The sequence below is a fragment of the Calonectris borealis genome, chromosome 15 (genome assembly GCF_964195595.1).
Source record: "Calonectris borealis chromosome 15, bCalBor7.hap1.2, whole genome shotgun sequence".
In the NCBI taxonomy this organism is placed as follows: domain Eukaryota; kingdom Metazoa; phylum Chordata; class Aves; order Procellariiformes; family Procellariidae; genus Calonectris; species Calonectris borealis.
In genome coordinates, this window is record NC_134326.1 from 16,327,910 (window position 1) to 16,348,109 (window position 20,200).

At 43.1% G+C, this 20,200-nt stretch overlaps 1 protein-coding gene across 1 annotated transcript in view; it reads right to left on the reverse strand.

The window, feature by feature from the left end:
• Positions 1-1,264: 1,264 nt before the first annotated feature.
• The window catches only part of UBTD2 (ubiquitin domain containing 2), a 60,815-nt gene continuing 41,879 nt past the window's right edge, over positions 1,265-20,200 (reverse strand). Inside the window, exon 3 of the mRNA XM_075164409.1 lies at positions 1,265-8,034. Coding sequence (XP_075020510.1) covers positions 7,637-8,034 — 398 coding nt within the window. The 3' untranslated portion in view covers positions 1,265-7,636. The remainder of the gene's footprint in view (positions 8,035-20,200) is intronic.

The window sequence follows — 20,200 nt, forward strand, 5'->3', positions numbered from 1 at the left end:
CATTGTCCAAATGCCTCTTAAACACTGACAGGCTTGGGCCATCGACCACCTCTCTAGGAAGCCTGTTCTAGTGTTTGACCACCCTCATGTAAAGAAATGCTTCCTCATGTCCAGTCTAAACCTCCCCTGGCGCAGCTTTGAACCATTCCCACACATCCATCACTGGATACCAGGGAGATGAGCACCTCCCTCTCCACCCTACAGCTCGTGGGCTGTGAAGCAGCACTCGATTTCACTGCTTGCAGCAGCGACTGAGCAAATTTCAACTCTTGTGCGCTTTTGACCTAGAATCCACGTCCTTTTGGGGTTTTGCTTAGGTCAACAGTCAGCCCAGAGTTCCCCAGTCCACTTCATACACCAGAACGTGCTACAGCTGCAGACCAAAGACAGCTCGGTGTGGGTATGCACACATGCGACAACACGAGACGGACGTCCCTCTTACTTCTTGACCAGGGACCACACTTTGGTCACCTAGAAGGTGGGTAAAGAAAGATCACACGTAGTTTTATAATCCTGGTGGTTGAGGACACCAGCTCTGAGAACTTCTCTGTCGATGCTGGGGAGGTGGAAGCAGGGTTGTCTCATGGGTCAGAACAAATGGCTACAAACAAGCCTTTGTACCTCTTATTTTACATATATATACACACACACAGAAGGGAGTATGTATATATAAAAGAGATTATATATACTCACACATATAAAAGGAATATATACATGTATATGAGAAAAAGTTCCAGGAAAATCACCTGCTTCTTTGTTTATAACTCACATCATAAATTCTACCATGAAATTACCCTAAGATAAAAAGAAAAAAAATTGAAATGTTTAGCTGTGATAACATTAGATCAAAGTGGCCTACAGAAAAATTATTCCTACTCCTCTGATACATGAGGTAGTTAATCAAGACTATAAAAGTGGTGACCTGAATTAAGACACGTCAGTTAATGTAATTATAAGACAATTACACAGATCCATTATTTTGCACTGTTCACCAAGGAGCCAGAAGCACATCTGCAGACGCGGGAGCCGGGAGCAGAGGAGGCTGACGCTGGATGTCTGAGCACATCTCCAGGCGCTGCATTCTCCACGGACTGCACACTTTATTTGCAACATAAAACATTGTCACACACCAAAATTATTACCAAAACATGTCTCTAGGGTATCAGGCAGGTAATGAAAAAGTTGTAGAGCTCCAGCTCAGAATTAAAAGCCCTATTGAAGAAATTTAAAAAGAAAAACAACACTGAGTTTATGTCTTAAGGCATGGCATTTCCAGGATTACTTTTATTTTTTCAATGCAGGGGAAAAAAAAGTTTCTCTTTTTTGTTTTAAATACAGGAAATTTTGTACAGCATTTCCAATAGAAATTCATGATGGTTTGCTCTCAATGGTTAAAAGATCTTCCCTAGGTTAAAAAAAAATAATCACATAATTTAACAGTCTAAAGACAACCTACTTGTGCTTTGCAGTTGATTAAAAAATATGTGCACACACTACTGCGATATGTCAACCAAGAAACAGAGGTACAACATAAAAAAATACATAATGCATTTTAAAAGTTACCTGATGTTCACAGCATCTTTATATTGGCCTAGAATTCTTCACTGACTGGAGGAGCCAGGGAGGGGAAAAAAGTTAAAAAGCATGTTTTACACAACTGGTATATTTGTTTCTAAAAGATTTTATAGAAGTTACAGGGGAAAAAAAAAGGTCACGTCACTGGAATCCCCTCGTCCTTGTTTCACTGTGCGCTGGAGCTGTGTATTTTCTGTGTCAGTACCAAATCTAGCACCGTACCCTACGTAACACGAATGTTTGTTACATGGCACACACAAACAAACCGCATACAAAAAGTTTTACCATAAAAATGAAGATATTTATTCAAGAAGTACAAATTTGATGGTACCAGCCATCTTTGAAAGCCATTACCATGAGGCAGAGAGGACACAAACCAAAGTCTCTTGCTCAGAGCATATGAAAGCAAGTGTCTCACAAATTGCCAGCTAATGCAGTCATTTCAATCATTGCTCAAAAGCCACCTCCACTTGTTAAACATTCCCTGGACTTAAGAGAGGCACAAACAGGGTTTTTAATACAAGACCAGTTAGTTATTTTAATAAAGCCATCAGCTAAAATTTATTTTATTTTAAATTTCCTTAAATTGTCTCCAGCCTTTGACTGGATTCAAATTTCCTAAAGAAAAAAAGGGACTTGGGAACGAGCAGGTGCAGAATTTTTGGAGCTCAAGATGAACTAAAAGTTTTAAGGCAGGAGTCAGGATTTTAAGTTCTCTATTTGCCCCATGGCTCTGATCAAATGGTCTTCATCTGTAAAATATACAAATACAGAGTTCTGCCGGATAAAAACCCAACAAGTGGTCCTGCTTGGAGGGCAGGAACGTTACTTCTTCAGAGAGTCCAGTGGACACGTTTATTAATAGTCTCAAAATCCACGGTAAGAAGCCCGCTGGTTGAAACATCTCATCTTCCAACAATTTGACTTTTGTAGGCTCAGTGGCATGTATCTCCCTTGGAAGGAGAGCTATAGCTCCATCTCCTATGAACAAGAGCAAGACACACGTGGCTACGGAGTATCTAAGCGGATGAAATATGGAAGAGGAGAGCCATTTGCAGAACAGAGCAATCAAAACCACTTTATGAGAAGGAAAAGTCTTAAAGCAGGCAGACTTGTATATACAGTCATTAACCAACAGAAGTGTTTGTAGCTGCAGATATAATAGCAGGACATTCATCTTCTTTGGGAGAAGACAGAAGCACGGTTGCTGGAGAGTTTAACTCAAAGGCTTCCTAGATCTGTTCACTTGCAAGGCAGACCACCAACATCTAGTGGGTTTGAAGCAGATTTTTTTTCTTTTTCCAAGAAAGTTGCAGAGCATACGAAGCTCATCCCCCCACCCAAAGCAAGTTTTCAAAAACGACTTTCTCAAATACCTCTACATCCTACTGCAGGAGGGTGCAAGCTGTCCAAGAGCTGCCAGCCATCATCCAGGAGGGAGTCAGAATCACAAGGGAAGTGGTGAAGGGCAAAGGAAAAAAAGCCCCTTTTTCTAACAGAGACTACTTTCATTTCAACGTAACAGGATCTGAGCAGCGCAGCATAAAAGCCAACAAAAATCTTTTTTTTTTTTTTTAAAATGTAAACATTCTCTGCATAAGGTGCAGGGTCTTGGATGTATTTACAGTGATACAGAAAAGAGTTTGTAAAATAGAGATCAAGAGTCAGAAATGTAGCTACCACTTACGCTTCTGAAGAAGATAGAAATGGAGAAACGTACAGCATTCAATTCCTCAACACTTAAACGGCTAAAATGCTTTCAAAACTCCATGGCGAAAAGCATCCCACCATTGTAACAAACTAAGGGTTTTTTTTAATAGTTTTTCAAAAGTTCTTACATTATTTACTAACAACAGATATATATGCAGAAGCATGTCATACTACAGCAATATTTTATCAATCGGCCATCTGCGTTACCAAAGGTTATGCACATTGCCATGTGTTGCCTTGTTGCTTCAATGAACCCCTCTTTCCTCTCCTCCCCAAAGCAACTTAGGAACTTTCTGTGAAAGGCAAAGAGGAGCTGGGGTTTTGTTTGGTTGCTCCTGGGGTGAGTTTTTTTTTGTTGTTGTTTTTACTACTACTTTTAGCATTTTAGCATAGTATTAAAAAACCCAACTTACTACACTGCTGACTCGCATCATTTAGTTTTCCAAAATATTTCCCAGATTCAGAGAAGTAAAGGCTTTCAGAAAACAAAAAAAAGTTTTCGCAGTGCAGCTATTCCAAGCTGTGTTTTCTGCAGAGGACACCGATAAACCGTGATGCACAAAGGGTCAAGGTGGTCAATGAAAACCTGTGGGAGCCGGGTGCTCACTTGGTTGTGGAAGACGACCCTGAGCATCCTTCTGCAGGGCACCGAGCAACGTACCTACAGCATCTGCGGCTCTTCTGGAGCTCCCTCGCCCCAGCAGACCACGTGTGTTCATGCCTCTCTGCCTTTCAAGCTGTTCAGGAGTGTGGATTTTCACTAGGTTATTACTTCTGGGTCAGGCAGAAGCAACAATAGAGAGTATAAAAATTTGAATCACGTCAAACAGTCCTGTCACTAACATGGTAAAAAATGTCATCTACTGGCATCAGTTCATAGCCAGAGCTAATCAGGAATGACACAAAGGGCTGATGGGTCTAACAAATAAAAAATATCCTATTACTCCTCACTTGTCTGCGCTTGGCATTGCACTTCACGGCTGCATGCATTACAAAAGCCATTGCATTACTTTGTTTCTAACCAAGCCACCGCAGAGCGTGGGCAGCACGCCAACCAGCACGCCAAAACCCAGCCCAGGCCCTGTTGCCAGGGACGTGCAGCTCAACGTGCACCCACGCTGCAAAATGAAGGTGCGCACACCAGCGGGCTGCTTCTATCTATCCCCCCCCCGTGAGCAGCCACTTGCGTCGGCCACACAGACCTGCACCGGTCCTGCCTTCTCCCCGGGGCGGCCAGCTGAACAGCGCTTTGGTACTTTGTTAGTCTCACTTCAGCCATGCCTACTCTGCTCTGCAATTAAACCAGCCTTACCTCCCTCCCTCCTCCAGGCACCCGGGGAGCCCTGCTCTGCCCTGGGAACCCGCACGGGAGCCCCAGCCTGGTGTCCTGCACTGGCGTTTGCACCACAGACCATCTCGTAGGACAAAACCAAGGCATTTCGGAAACAGAAACGACTGTTCTCTCAATGGGTATTGCAACTCTAGTTATATACATGGGATATGTTAGTCAACATGCTGTATGCCTGTATGCCTTCATTACCGATTTTTTTTTAATATATATATTTTTTTTTTTTTTGAAACTTAGAATTCTTTCCTAATACAAATCTTGTAAAATTTGTTTCCAGCAGGGTATGTGCTTAGCACATCTGTCATTTTATACAGAAGAGGTTGAAAAATCTTCACTTTCACCTAGAAAAGCATTTTACTATTGAATTTTTTCAGTTTTAGGTATGTGCTTAAGGGACAGGAGAGGAGAAGAGGCTGTTAGAGAACAGAGTATTTTCATGAACCAATTCTCTGTTCTACTCAAAGCCCACTGGCAACATGGCCTTCAGATCATCACCTTGCTCCCCGACATAAAAACAATTAATATAGAAGATGGTAATCTATTATGGCATAATAAAACTGAATCTTTTCCAACTAAGAGGAGGGAGAGGGAAAGAAGGAGCTCTCCCAGCCCCTACACGCGGTAATCTCAAAAACAGGACATGGTGACAATTGCCCAAATGAAAATAGGAAAAGGAAACAAAAATCAACAAAATGTTCCTACAAAAAAAAGTAGTGTTTTAGTGTTCACAGTTACAGAACTGTCACCCTGGTTTGCTCCTCCTTAATCTATCACAATTTCCTCCCTTCCAGAAGGGACTGCAGGGAAATTACGTCTTAAAGACCATTTATGCAGAGATGTAAGTTATGCCTTACAAGACAAGTGGTGTCTTCCTGGCATGAAACCATCCATTGCCCAGCGAAAATCCAAGAGATTTTTGAATTGTTTATAGATCAAATATTTTTTTCCCCTCTGGAATGCAAAAGTTCTGGCTACAAAAACCCAGTATAGTAAATCATATTTGTCTTAAAAAACCTCCACAATAGAAAACTTTTGTTATAGATTAGTATTTATCAGCTTTGATTTCATCTTTAAAAAAAAAAAAGAAAAAAGAAAACCAAGTCACTTTGGTGTTTATGAGAACAGGGAACTAATTTTTCTTTGCACAGGGGCTAAAGGAGCTGTCAGAAAACCATAGGCTTAATACAACAGGGACAATACAATATGGGGACCAAAAAGAAAGCTATATTTATTTGGGGTAGGGTGGGAAATGCATATAAAATGTGGATCTGTTTTCCAACCATCAATGTAAATTCTGCACCTGCTTCCACCTGCTGGGAAAAACTCGATGTTGTACAAGCGACCTCTGCTCATTCTGGCTCTATGCTGACACTCGCGGAGCAAGAACTTCCTTTGAGTCCGAGAAACTGGGTTCTATGGAATTAATGAAGGAGCAAAAGTAATAAGTTTAAAATTGTCAATGTAACCCACCAGTTTCACTGGTAGATGAGAAAGAGCTGGGACAACTGTAGCTTTAGACCATTGATTCAGAGAGGGAAGACGGAAACCAATAAAAATATACTATTCATACCCAAATAGCACATTTGACTTTGGAAGAAATGAAGTCATTTCAATGATGGCTGAAAAAACAAGCAAACTAGAAGTCATGTTTGAAAGGAACAGGGCATTTGATCTCGACCAAAGGCATTACCAGACAGGGGTGCAGAGCAGCCAAAGGAACACAGAGAGCATCGCTAACTCAGGGAACAAGCAATTAGATTCCCACCCCCCACCCCCAAAATACGCTCCGATTCAGATTTTTGAGACTACAAAAGGATTTGTCATTTGCCAAAAGGGCTCCTCTTACATTCTGAAGGGAAAGCACTGGCTCTGCAACTCCACTGTCACCGCTCTGGGCCGTGGGTGCGTGTCGGTGAGGATACCTCCAGTTGTCCTGGCTGGAGAGTCACCAGAGCTAGCTTCAAATGACACTCACATCAAAAGCTGAAAATCGTGTGCTGTCGTGTCCTCCTTACCATTTTCCATGCTTTGTGCCCTCTAGAAACCGAGCAGGGGAAGTTGCAATCCATTGCATCTGGGTGTAACTGCAGTTTAACCTGCACCTATAACACCGGTGCCATTTGACCTAGGTGAGGCACTAACGCTTCAGCGCAGACCAGCGCATCACTCAGCTAGCCTGATAAAAATTTGTTTTAATGTTCTGAGTGAGATACAGTAATTTGGCAGGCACGTACTCAGGTGCCGGTGAGCCAGTAAACTTCAGGCTAAGTCAGTCTTGTAGCAAGTAAGTTTACAGTACAGTACGTGAGAGTATATATTGACTAAGTTATTGCCTAAGGTTCCCAGCTCGGGAGCCAGCAATGGCACAGGACTGCGTTGCCATCTTGGAATGTACAATTGCTTGGTCTGAGCATCGCCAGGAGCCACCCGCGCAGGACTGAGACCGAGCCCCCAGCCCAGCTCCGCAGTGCCTGGGCAAAGCAGGCAAGTTAGGTCAAACCAGAAAGGATCCCCGTCAACACGCAGCGCGGGACCTACCCAGAGTAGCTGCGATTCTTGCATGAACTGTATGTGGTGCTGATACGAAATTTTACAAATTGATTAATTTTTTAATTTTTGTTTTTTTAAATAAAAGTGCTCTCTGTTGCTCTGGCTCCATGGATAACGACACCACCTACAGTTTCAAGAATCATTACCTTTTTTTATTAAGTGTACTACAATCTCTTCCCTCCTTCCTTGTACCTTCTCCCTTCCCCTTCCTGCTCCTTCCTTTACCCTTGCCCTGTCTTGCTTGCTGTTGTGTTAAATATGAGATCAGGCAACCCCCAAAGGCCAGTTTACATTTTTATGTTTTGTTTTTGCAGATCTCCATCACAGATGGAATTTTTGCTGGTCATTTCTTGGAACCAATCCATTAGCAGGACAAACCAAAAGAAGAGAGGGCAGTGAAAACAAACCCCATGACAGAGACGGAGGAAAGAAGAATCAATAAACAAGCAGAAATCAGTTTTCCACCGGGGTGGGATTTGCTAAGGGCTGGCTCACGATGACTTGCACCACGTAGTCTTTTGGGATTTTCAGCTCCTCCAGTTTCATTTTGTCTGCCAGCGGCCTGCCCGAGAAGAACCAGCGCTGGCTGCCCGGCTCCACTCCCTCCACTGCGTGCAGCCGCCTCTTCATGTGGTACACCGTGTCCATGCTGCGGACCATCAGTTTGAGGTCTTTGCCTGTGGACAGGCGCAAACGAAGCTGGCATTCGTGCCCTGAATTGGGTGGGGGATCAGGAATATCCAGAGTCTCCAGGTCACCCTTCTCCTCTATCATGTTGATAGGTGGGGCGAGGCAGTAGACGGGAAGCTGGTACCGGTTGCCCAGTTCATCGTAACACTCTGTAAGAGCACCTTTAGGAGATAAGAGGGAAAAAAAATGAATACGAATGCATTTCACATTTAACATTGAAGCGGTCACGCTCAGAAGAGCTGACCCCGCTGTTAAACCACCTGAACAATGAGGTCGATTCAGGCTTTAAAGGATTGATACAAAAAATCTGAAGTTTTCATTAAAAATTGCTTCACCTTGTTTTCATATGGAAACTTGGGGTTGACTTAAAAGCCCCCCCTAAAAGTCAAACGCACCTCTCCCTCCAGATAAACCAGGATAAACTTCAAAAGCAGCAGGAAGGAAGAGACGAGGGAGGACGATGTTCTCCCCATGTCTTGTTTAAAAGAGGAGCATTTCACCAGCAGCACGGCCTGAGGTTCAGGGCACGCGTGCACCCAGAAAATGCCACTTGGAGGAATTACACGATCCTGAACGTGAGCTCTGAAAAGCCAAAATGGCAAAGTCCAAAGGCCTTTGAAAGAAAGATTTTGTAACTTCTCAAACATTCAAAAATTGCTGAAACGGTTTCATATAGGACTCATGTTTTAGCAAGCACTGCCAGAACAAACACGACCACCCAAGTCAGACAACTCTGCGGCTCCGTATGGAGCACGGTGTCACCGCCACAGCAACGATACCCAGCACAGACTTTACATTTGCACAGCGTCTGTAACTCCCATATTCAAAGCCCTGAAGTTTCAGGAGGGATTTTTATTTCCCTAGACTCCCAAGAGGTTCCTTGGGATAATCTGGATGTTCGTGTTAAAGCGGACCGGGCAGCGGTGTGTGTACGGCATTCCTTCTTATCAAAATGGTACAACGCGCACAGAACAGCTCAAGAATTGTAACACTGAACTTACAAATGCAAGCTGACTTTTTCACAGTATGAGACATGCTTTATAAAGGTATTTCAAGAACTACCCTGGAAAAACAGCAGCACATTTTTCATAATGTTTTAAGAGTTAAAGTAAGAGAAGGCTGAAAGCAGAGTCCTGCTGCATACAGCGCACGTCACCCCTTGCAGCAAGCCAGGGAGCCAAGATGCAGAGGAAGCTGCATCCTAAATCGCAGCCGAAATCCCTTCCCACTGTGGTTAAAAAACCCCAGATATTCACACTCCAAGCAAACGCTTCTCCCCTGTTTTGAATTTACCTGCTACAACAAATTTCCACATTTTTGCCCCTAGAGGGGGTACATTCACTTGCAAGATTACCCATCCTTTTGTAGTTGGAAATGTTTGAAGAAGAGCCAAGTCCTTGAGCTACAGAATATTTAAAAAACTCTTTGACTCGGCAGTTCTGCACACAACACCCAACTGCTCCTTGTTAGAAACTAAAGGTGGTTTTTTTAGTTGGAGGTTTTTTCATGCTGACAGTGAGTTGTCTTAAACTTTGCTGTTTGATCAGCAAAATTACTGCAATATAAAATTATAATTTGGGGACATACTGTGTCACTCAGCCCACTGTGACAGCAGCATCTTGTGCTGGAAATCTTTCTTTTAGACAGAAGGCCCCCTTTTTTAAGGATAATTTGTGTTGATGAAAACACACAGAGGAAATCTTTGGCTAAAAGATCAATGTTTAGGTGCAGTTGCTTTTGAGACTTTTCTGTTTGTAGGCTGCTATGCCCTGAGATTTATTGAGAAAACAAAACAAAAAGGGGAAATCCAGAAAATATAGTTATTCAACTCATTACAGTCTTGTATCGTTTATGAATCCCAGAGCAAACCAGCTTTTATCAAAACTGTATTGGATCCATACCTTTCACGGTACTTTGTCTGTGATTTACAGAGCAAGGCCTGAAGCTCCCGTACTTCAGTTTTGTTTTACAATGTTCATTTCATTCTGTACGCCTGATCTATTTAGTAAATGTCACAGTACTAAATTCTGGATCACAGTTCATAGAAACAAGTAGATGTAGTTTGCTGCTAAAAAAAAGAAAAATCCAAACTTCAACAGCCTTTAAATTCAGCAAGAGCAACTAAACTTGTATCTTTCTTTAAAAGCTCCTATTTTAGAATAGCATATCAAAGAGTTAATTTTAAATACAATGGGGTAAGCTTGCTAAAGAATTTCTTTATCATTTATATCCTTGCCCAGCTGAACTAACATCAAGGTCAAAGCATATGCTATAAACACCAACTTGCTTAATCATAATCAGATAAGCAATATTAAAAAAATCCTCTGAAACACCAGCTAACTTGGAGGTCTGTGTTTAAAAAAAAAAAAAAAGAAAAAAAAGAAAAAAGACACAGTAGAGGAAACCTCTTGCTGATAGAAACTGCACAGTCCCATCCCAGACTGAGAAACTCTTTATGACAAATTGTTAATATAACAACAGGTTACCATAAACCTCACCGGTAATCCCATTCTTCCACTTGTACTGGTAAAAACATCTCTAAGACTCTCAAGTCCTATTACGTACCACTCAATGACTCTCAAGACTGGATATATTGATTAAAGCACAGAAGACGACTATTGTGAGCAGAAGAGACTTTACGACGGCACCACCTCCTCACCAGCACACCGCGCCTGCCGAAGGCCAAGCCGGAGCTCCAGGGAGGAGACGGGGAGGTGTTGGTCCTCACCTCCAAAGAGACATGGAGCTGTGCACACACAGCCTGGTCCTCTTCAGCCAGCTAATTCCCGCTGGGCTTTACGAGGCTTTCAGTGAAGTGATCTTTGGAGAGGGTCAGGCTCTGCTACAAGCTTCAAGATGTCATAAGCAGCAACAAACTCAAAGGCAGAGCGTGAAGGGCTGTCAGGTTGGTGGGAGCTCAGAAGTGAAACGATGGCTGAATGCGTTAACCAAAGGCGCGGTGAGTTTGGAGCTGTTTTAAGCGATGCCGAAAAACACAAGTTAATCAGAGAGGAAGACAGAAAGTGGTTGAATTACCCGCAGCCACCACGGCAAGGCCTATCTCACCAGCCAGATGGCAGCTCTTCACCGAGGCACTCGCTGCAGCGTCCCTTACGCAGCGCAAAGCACGCAGGAAATTAAACACCCGAACTACAAAGCCCTTCGTCATTTTGCTGTTATAATTGAAAACCATGTTTCTGATCCTTCCTGCAAGATACATTGGGCCACAGAAGTTATTCAGCAGGAAGAGGCATTAAAAGAATGTCAAAAACACAGAGAAAAAAAAAAATAATTCTGGGGGGGTGTTTCCCCGTTACCTAGGCAACAAGCGTCCTCACCAGCCAGTTACGGCATAGGAAGGATGCAGCCCCCCGTAAACCGGAGAAGGAAAAAGCAACGCAAAGAGAGGTTTCGCCGTTCAGGCAGGCAGCCCTGCGCCCTCCCGGCCAGCGCCGCACTCCACCAGCGGGCAGGTGCTCGGAGCCGCGCGAGGACAGGCTTCCCCTTCCCTGCTTCCCCTTCCTTCCCCAGACGCTGCAGCTGGATGCTGCATCCGGCAACCAGACCAGGTTCAGACGCCAAAGCCTAGGGGGTGAGTCAGTACTTTGAATTTTCACTGCTGGATCATACAAAGAAACCACGTAGAAGGGGCAGATTTCAGGAAGAAAGCAGCAGAGAGGACGGGTGGCAGGCGTGCAGGTCTAGGCGAAGGATTCTGAACTGGACATGAAAGACCAAGATATTATAAAAAGATCTTACAACAACATTGAGGAGAGGACAAATTAAGCTTATGAATACTTCATATACTTGAGTATTCTTTCTGTATTTAAATACTCCTTTAGATGTTGACATGACTTTAATAAACTCAGACACAAAACATCCTGGTAGCAACCTGAAGAACTGCCTTTGAGTAAAGCCAATGACTGAACCAACAAACCCACCCACCCAAACCTTAATCCTCTCCGACTTTCTATCATTCAGAATTAAGGTGCCATGGCACGTGATCTAAGGAGTGCTTTGAGGATCTCATTGACCAATTCATTACTCTGAGATTCCCCGTTAAAGACTTACACTGTCAAGCAAGCTCTAGAGTCATTCAGTATCGATGCTCCAACACAGTTATGGAGTTAACCTTATAGGCTTGATTCAAGTCAGACGGAACAGAAGATTCAATGCTAGAACCACAGCGGATGGGATTATTTTAATATTTCAAAAGTAGTATCAATGTGAAGACTAGAGAATTCTGGAAGGAGCTGCGAGGCAGAGCTTCTTGTTGGTCGTTATCCAGGTGGGAGACAGCTTGAGAGTTTTGGGCAGAAAAATAAGCAGATGTGATCATCAAGCATACAGAATTGAAACATATTGAAATGAATTGCCCTAATAGCCCTGCAGGCCACAAAACTTTGTTTTATTGAGATTATTAGGATGAAGATATTTCTGTGGATTGGTAAGGGAAAACACTAAAAAAGAACTAGTTGAGATACTGCTTCCACCCCTAAGCAGTTCAGAGTTTGGACTTGCTTGTCCTTCCACACATGAAAGGACGAACAATTTATGAGACCTAAATGACACAACGGTAAACTTTTGCAATCAGGCGTATATGACCACACTCATCCGAAAACATAAAAAGTTTTAATGCATTTTGGCATTTCTTTAAAGCTGCATACCATTCTCTTCAGAAAAAGCAGCAAATTTCTTGTTTTCTGTTCATGACGTGCCTTCTATTTCTTTAAGATTTCGAGCAGCTTTGAGGAGGATTGCTCATTAACGCCCAGAACTTAAAAACCGAGCAGATTTCCATCTCTTCTTCCCTTCCCCCAGACAGACTTGCTGCAGGAAAAAAAATTAAGACGACACAAACCAAAATCTAGCATTGCAATGAGACTAGCTAATTTAAGGAGCTCAAGTGTCTGTGTATAACACATTTGCCCAAGGAACAGCTGGTTCATTTGTTTTTCTTACTGAAAAGCTCCATTCCAAACCCAAGCTGAGCCTGGATTGCTGAATAAATTGGCAATAGTAGAGCTTTTACCTGTAGACTATTGGTTCGAATCCAATATAGGTCACTAATGCCTGAAACTCATTATGAGCATCAGAAAACAAGTGGGTCTTCTTCTGGGTCCTACAGTACAACAATTCCTAGAGAGCAATGACTGAGGCAGAAAAGCTGAACTATCTCTTCATCTTTATTAGTCGCTGATTCCAGGTCATGGCTGGGAAACACAGGATCTTATACGAAAAAAAAATGTGTACTGACGTCAACGGCATGCGAGAGTGGTGAAGGGTGACTTTGCTCAGTACATGAACAGGATTGAGACAAACAAGTGAAAACATGCAGTGCTTGTTCCAGTTCACCTACATCCATCACAAACTGGGAGGAGTTAAAAGAAAAAAAAGCTCTTTCACATTAAACCCTATATAACTTAATAACGACTGAAACGGCTTAATGCTGCAGTTAACAACTGTAGCTCTCCCATTTTCTGGAGGGCAATGCGTGGGAGTACTCATGCAAGCCTGTGCCTTGCACCACATAGGGAAAACAATAAACTGGCTATAATCATTAATGGTGTGGATGAAGCACTTGATAATAAACCACATATATAAGCCCCCTCCCATGCTTCTTCCACACTAAACTTCCATGGGCTATGCAAATTTAAACTACCATAAAGCTACTGTACAAAGCCTTTATAAAGGTACAAGTTTGTCTCCTAAGCCACAGCACAACTGCTCACACAACACAGCTCTGCTTTCATCCTCAGCCTCCCTTTATAATAAAGAACTTACTCCAGCTCCTTAAAGAATGGGTTTTGTAGATAATAAGTGTTACACATTTAATAATTCTCATTTTAAATTCACTGAAAAACAGCTCTTCCATTATGGGAACATTATCGGTCTGGCTCTTCCCCACAACGGAGAACGACTCCCAGAGCCAGCAGGAGATCCCAGTGCTTCAGGAGCTGCTTGGTGAGCAGGGACCAGCTCACTCCCGCCTGCGGCAACTGGCACAAGACAGGCTGGAATTGTGCTTAGTGCATTACAACAAGGGAAAGGAAGAGAAAATTAAGACACTCTGCTACTGCCTTTGTAATCCTCCCACCCCGTTCTTTGGCAGGAGAACTAGCTCATAGCTGGTTCACTGAATGAGCTATCGCACTGCTCATGCTCATCTCCTAGCTTGGATGTTCTTCAGAAAACCCGGCTCACCCGGGCTCCAAGATTGCCGATAAAATAACGTACACTCAGCTGTCTGAAAAGGCTCTGCAAGGCAATAACCTGAGACACACTTGCAGCAGAAGGTTGGACTAGACAGCCTCTTGAGGCCCCTTCCAACCTGAATGATCCTAACTGGCTGCTTTTGCTGTAGTAATACTCTGAAGAGCAGATCTCAGTATCTAGCCAAAGATCCCCCATGTGTATCTAAGTCACCCTGCTTCAAACTAAGCACACCTTACCCTAGTGCGGGGCAGGTTTGCGAATCAGGCTGGCGATCTCATGCGTAAACCATTCTTAAAACCAGTTTTGCAACTCACGCCTGCACAGGGGAGGAAAACCCAAACCGCTATCACCGAATCAGCGGCGCCTGGTACCTACTGAAACCACAGGGCAGCAGTACTGCAGAGAGCGAAGCTTGCGCTCTGGGATGGCATCGCCTGAACGCTCACCTGCCAAAGAAACCGAGATGCATCTGAACAGCGAAGCGAGACAAGGGGTTTGTGCAGCTCCTTCTGCACTGATTGCTGGCTAAGAGGGACGTGCCATCATCACCCAGCCTGAGGTATGTCTCGTCCATGTGTTGTAACTGAAAGCCAATCTGCCTGCATGCCATTGCTACCTATGTTTGTTAGAAAGCTTTGGTTTGGGTTGGAATTTGGCGAGGGGGGGGGCAGGGAAGCAGCAGGGGGGGTTTATTTTGGGAAAAGGCTGGTGCAGATATGCAAGGTGCATCGCTGGGCACGGTGATCCTCTCCCTTTATCACAGCAGAGCACCAGCATCAGTTAATTCATTAGCACTAATTAACTAGGCTGAAGGTGAAAGATAATTAAGATTAACAGAGTCTTCTGAAAGACAGAAATTTCTGCACTAGATAAGCAAGCCACTTTTCTTCGAATTTTAGCCGCAGTTAGTTGGTGTGCATCCCTTACTGTCCCCCTGTGCTGGAGGGGGGGAGAGCAGGGCAGGGAGAAGAGAGGGATTAGCTGCCCTGGGAGGATGGACAAGTAGGGAGAGAATGATTTGGGAAGGAGAATGCTTGTGGGAAAGGGGGGCTCAAGGCCCTGAACCAAGTCCCGCAAAATTCCTCTTAAAAATCCTCACTAATGCCAACAGCAGCAGTGGCAATCCTGTCAGAAGAACTGGGATCTGCAGCTCCACTGTGCTCGTCTGCCAGAGAAAGAGGGGAAGCCAGGGAAGAGGGGACCTATGCCAGAATGCTCAAAACTTGACAGCGGTGTAACTTACTGAACAGAGCTAATTCTTCCTTAATCCTGTTTTACAAGAGCACAAATACCTACAGTCTATGCAGTTCATTGGCTTTTCATCTGCTCTGGTTGTGGCAGACAACCAGACACCCATCAGGCTGGTACACACCTGTAATCCACAGCATGGCTAAGGACTGCCAGTTACTAGACCAGGATATGAATAACATCTATGAACTAAACAATGCAAGAACATAGTGAATTTTAACCACAACCATGGGTTCAGATGCTGGTTAACCAATCACCCAGTCATGGCAGCCTTTATGACAAGTTTCCCCTTCCCTCTCCTTACAGGCTTTTGTCATGATAAAAACTCTAGAACAATCCGATTCATCAGTGAGTTGTTCTTTACCCAAACGAGGTTTGATAGAGAAAGTCAATTATGTATCAATGCTCGGTAGTTGTCGTGTTAGCAATACCATATGTACTGCCACTTCTATATCACTCTGTAAAACTTGGATCTAATATTGCAAGAAGGTAACAGCTTCCAAGAAACATTACATCAGGGTTCAAAGATGACAAGTCTTTTCACTAATGAAGTATTCATGTACTATTCTGCTTCGCATGTCATTAAAATAGATGCCTGTCTAGACAGTCTTCTTAGATAAAAATAAAAAAAAAAATCTGGTTGGTGAAAGAGGTTTTCGGTATACCCTCTTCATTTACATTTGCTGTTCTCCATTATCCATCTTCTCAAAGGGGGAGGGGGGATTTGGAGAAAAAAAAGAAAGCATAGTACCACAATCCTCTGAGCCTGCACCATATCCCTCCATGGATGGCTAACTTGGCAATGTTTAAAGTGACCAGGTTATCTGTTCAGTGTGAGGATGCACAGAAGCTGAACTCAGACTTATAGAAGTTGTCACTGCCTTTGTTACCACTGAATTTTTAACTAGTCTGTTGTTCCCGTGAACCCAGAGTGAATACCTACCACTCAGCATCCAAAATCCTATGACTCACACGGTTAAAATGGAAAACCAAATGAGAGGTTAACAATAGCATTTTATACAACTGATAGAGATTTTCCTTTTTCTTGCCAACCACAAAAACTTAAGCGGTTTTTGCTTTCTTTGGAGGTCTACAGAGCTTTTCCTCTGCTCTCCTAAAACAGACTTGTAAAAGTCTCCTTCTGATGCAGAAGTCATGAATGTTTGACTATGATGTTGCAGAAAGGCCACCATAAAACATAGCATACTGGCTCTTGAGGTACAAACGCTTTATTCTTTCACAAAACAGGAGACGAGAAGATGCCATTTGGACTGCAGAAGTTCCGTTAATCCTAAAGTAGACCCCTACGTTTACAAAGACTCCATCACCCTATGAAACGCAACAGGCTTTGCGAGCACTGTTTTTGGTGAGCAGAGAAAAAAGTCTTCATCCATTACAGTGGGACTTTTTATGTAATAACCATATACAAAACATAACTATTCAGTCTCACTTTCCTAATATGACAGACTACTTTGCTATTTCCAGTTACTTTTGGAAGACAAAGTAACTACTATGCTATTTGCATTTTACTTTAAGAGGATTATCCTTTAGCTAAGATCAGCAGGACACTAGTGATCAACACTGTGGACCACTACATCATCCAACAAATACGCCAGAGCCTGCTGCACTCCTTTCCAAATAGGACAAAAGACAAAGATAAAGTTATCTTTGCTCGAGATTAATCTCATTAAGTACAATCCACTTGTCCTTAACCGCTTGTTCTACCTTGGACTGACTCTTGTAGCCACCCCAAGAAAAAGCATGTCCTTTTGCTTCTCAGGTGGCGAAGGCACGGTCTGACCACGCTAAGAAGTCCTGCCCTACGCAGGGAGGTTCAGTTAGCAACCAGTGACTGCAGTCGCTGCAGTGCTCCATCTCCATTGCATGACCAGTGCGCTTAACCTTCGAACAATCCCCTGCCCACCACAATGCCCTCTCTGGGCAGCAAAATGGTGTTTGAGACTCAGTTTAATCCAAGCTAGAACTGGATATGGGTAGAAATTCAGCTCAAGACAGCACTTATAGCTTCAGTTAACACAGCAGTGGAGACAACCCCTTAGACCGAACACAAAAGCCAATGTTGGCTTTTATGGAGTGCGGAGAAGTCCCACATCAGTTTGCAATGAGAAAAGGATGTGGAAAACTCCTACCTTCTATGAGGGAACAACAACCCTCCCCTCGACCTACCTATATACAAGAGGGGATAGAAACAAAGCACAGAATGACCTAGACAAAAGTTTGCCCTGATCATTTTTCTCTTACTGCTCCCAAACTTGCTTGTATCCCTGTGTTGACATTCAAAGACCTGTTAATGAGCATGGAAGTCATTCATTTGCATGTTCAGTCTCCAAGGATAACCAGCAAAAATGTTAAAGGCTCCAGGGAGGTCAAGCAAACTGACACAATCCCACATTAATACCTACGTCCTAAAATAAAACTACGACACAAGGCTGTTTAAAAAGGTGGGGGCGGAGAGGATTACAGAAGGTTGCAGGAAAGATGTGAAGCAACAGGAGCCTGCAGTATTGCTTTATCCCATGTAGTGTGCTCTTCACCTCTAGGATGCTGTTCCTTCAGAGTTACCTTATTTATAATAACAAAGAAAAAAATGTATTGATTAAGCATAAACGTAGAAGATTGCATGTTAGTCAGAGCTACATCGCGCCCTAAACGTGCACCTAGCAGAGGCTTTGGGGATCTGCACAGACGGTGAGAACCCAGACAGGTTAAAAATTCAAGGCCTTGCTGCAGCTATGACCTTCCACAAAAAACTTGCGTGATCGCTATGGAACAAATAAAGGCAGCTCTGAGATTTCATGATTTCTGTATAACGACTAATAGTCAAAATGTGTATGGAAAGACACACTTTATTTTGTTGCAAGTTTTTTTTGCAATAACACTACAAAACAAACATTGCTTACTCCATACTAGGCTTTGCATTAGGCTCAGACGTATATCAGCAAAAAAGGAAAGCCCACTCCGCCTCTCAGTGATAACTGTCAGCAAAAAGCAACTACCAGCTCTAGGTCTGAACAAACTCAGCCTCTTTCAAGTTATGATTTAGAAGTCCCTTCTTATTTTAACCTTTTCAAGCTATACTATCACAAGGCACTCTAGTGCTAAGGAAAAAAAATGAATTTCTTAGAAATTAGTATTTTTCCCCTTACTGGCAAATCTGGATTTCACCAGATGAAGCCAGTGTCTATCACATGCTTTCATCAGGCTCCAATGCACCCTTAGCAGCCTGCTAAGTCTGCTAAGTGCTGAAGATATTCAGGAGTTTTCTCCTCCATTTCCAGAGGTGAATCTGTTCTGTAACACATTCACTGAAGTCCAGTAATGACTTGAAGTTACCATCCCAAGGTATTTATTGAAAGAGGTTGTGGAGGATTTAAAAGTACTACAATACCTCCTTTTGGCTCACTACCAGGCTAGCGAGTACTGCCCGGGCTCTCTGTAACGCACCCAGGTACGACCTTCCTCAGCCATTACCTGGTCCTGAAAAGTTGCGCTAGGGAGAAGCCTTCTCCTGCGACTATCTTGCCTTGGTCTTGCAGAAGTTACCATCTTCCTATTATTTAAATACCTGAAGCCAAAACAGGGAATAACGACAAATGTCATGGCCGCTGTCAACTGGAGATCGTGGAGGAGGAGCAGGGTGCATCCATGGGCAAGGAGCAAGCGAGACACCCAGGTCTAGCTGAGCTCCTCATTTACCGAACCAAGGCACTCTGAAGGACACCAGTTCCTTCAGGAACACCAATTTTAGGGCAAAACACTCTGTGTCAATTACAGAAGCAAGCAATACCACCTCTGCAGATCACCTTTTCACACAGAAGGCAGCGTCTAGGACGCTCTCATTGGCTTACACTGAAATTTTCAATAAGGAATACATTTTAAACACTTCATATTTCTTTTTCTCATTTTACTAGCAGACAGCAAGGCAGATGAAGCAGATACCCAGTTTCACCGCTGTAAGCAGCCAATGATGGAATAAATGTCCACTCCTGTGAAGTATCTAATAAACTAGACATCATGTCCTGACCACTATCAGATACCAGAGGAATATTATTCACTTAAAACAGACATACTCCCGTCTGGAAGATCTGCAACATGCTGATCAACAAGCAGTCTGCCGCTTCTTATATGAAGAATTTGAGATGTTCTTTTGTCATGAGTCCGGGTTTATTTTGAGCATTTAATGGCCATCATGTAGAGTCAGTCTTGGTTTGTGGTGGGGTTTTTTTATTTGTTTGTTTTTGGGTTTCGTTTTGTTTTTTCCCCTTAAAGGAGTTAGCTGCACCCTCTTGGTCACACATTAATGGTTAAAAAAAACCCCTGCAGTTCTGAAAACAGTGTTGTACAGTCGTCCTCATCGCACCAGAAAAGGCAAATTGAAACCAAAGACAGGAAACAGACGGGCATATGCTACCAGGGGAAGAGACTTGAGAACGAGTCCAAGCAATTATGTTGATGAAGCTCCTCAAAATACCTTTAAAAAAAAGAGCAGCCGTTAAAAATATTTAAGGAAAACAACTGTAGGATGTAGCCATAAGTGGGTTTTTATTTGAAGGGTTGATAGTTTCTAACCTGCACTTAGATATATAAATATTTCAGCCAGCCATAACTGCTTTACACCCTGATGATTTGATTCAACACTCCATTTGAAGAAAACATGGAAATCCAGCGTCCCTCAGAAAGGATGTTGTGCATCTATTTTAAAAATATTAATCACAGCAGAAATGACGGAGAGCATCATCTTAATTGCAGCTCCGGACTGAAGAGGTTTTTGAGAAAATAGACTCTGTTTCAAGGTTAAGAGGAGTCCAGTGAAGCACAACAGTGTAAGGCGTCCTTCGCTAG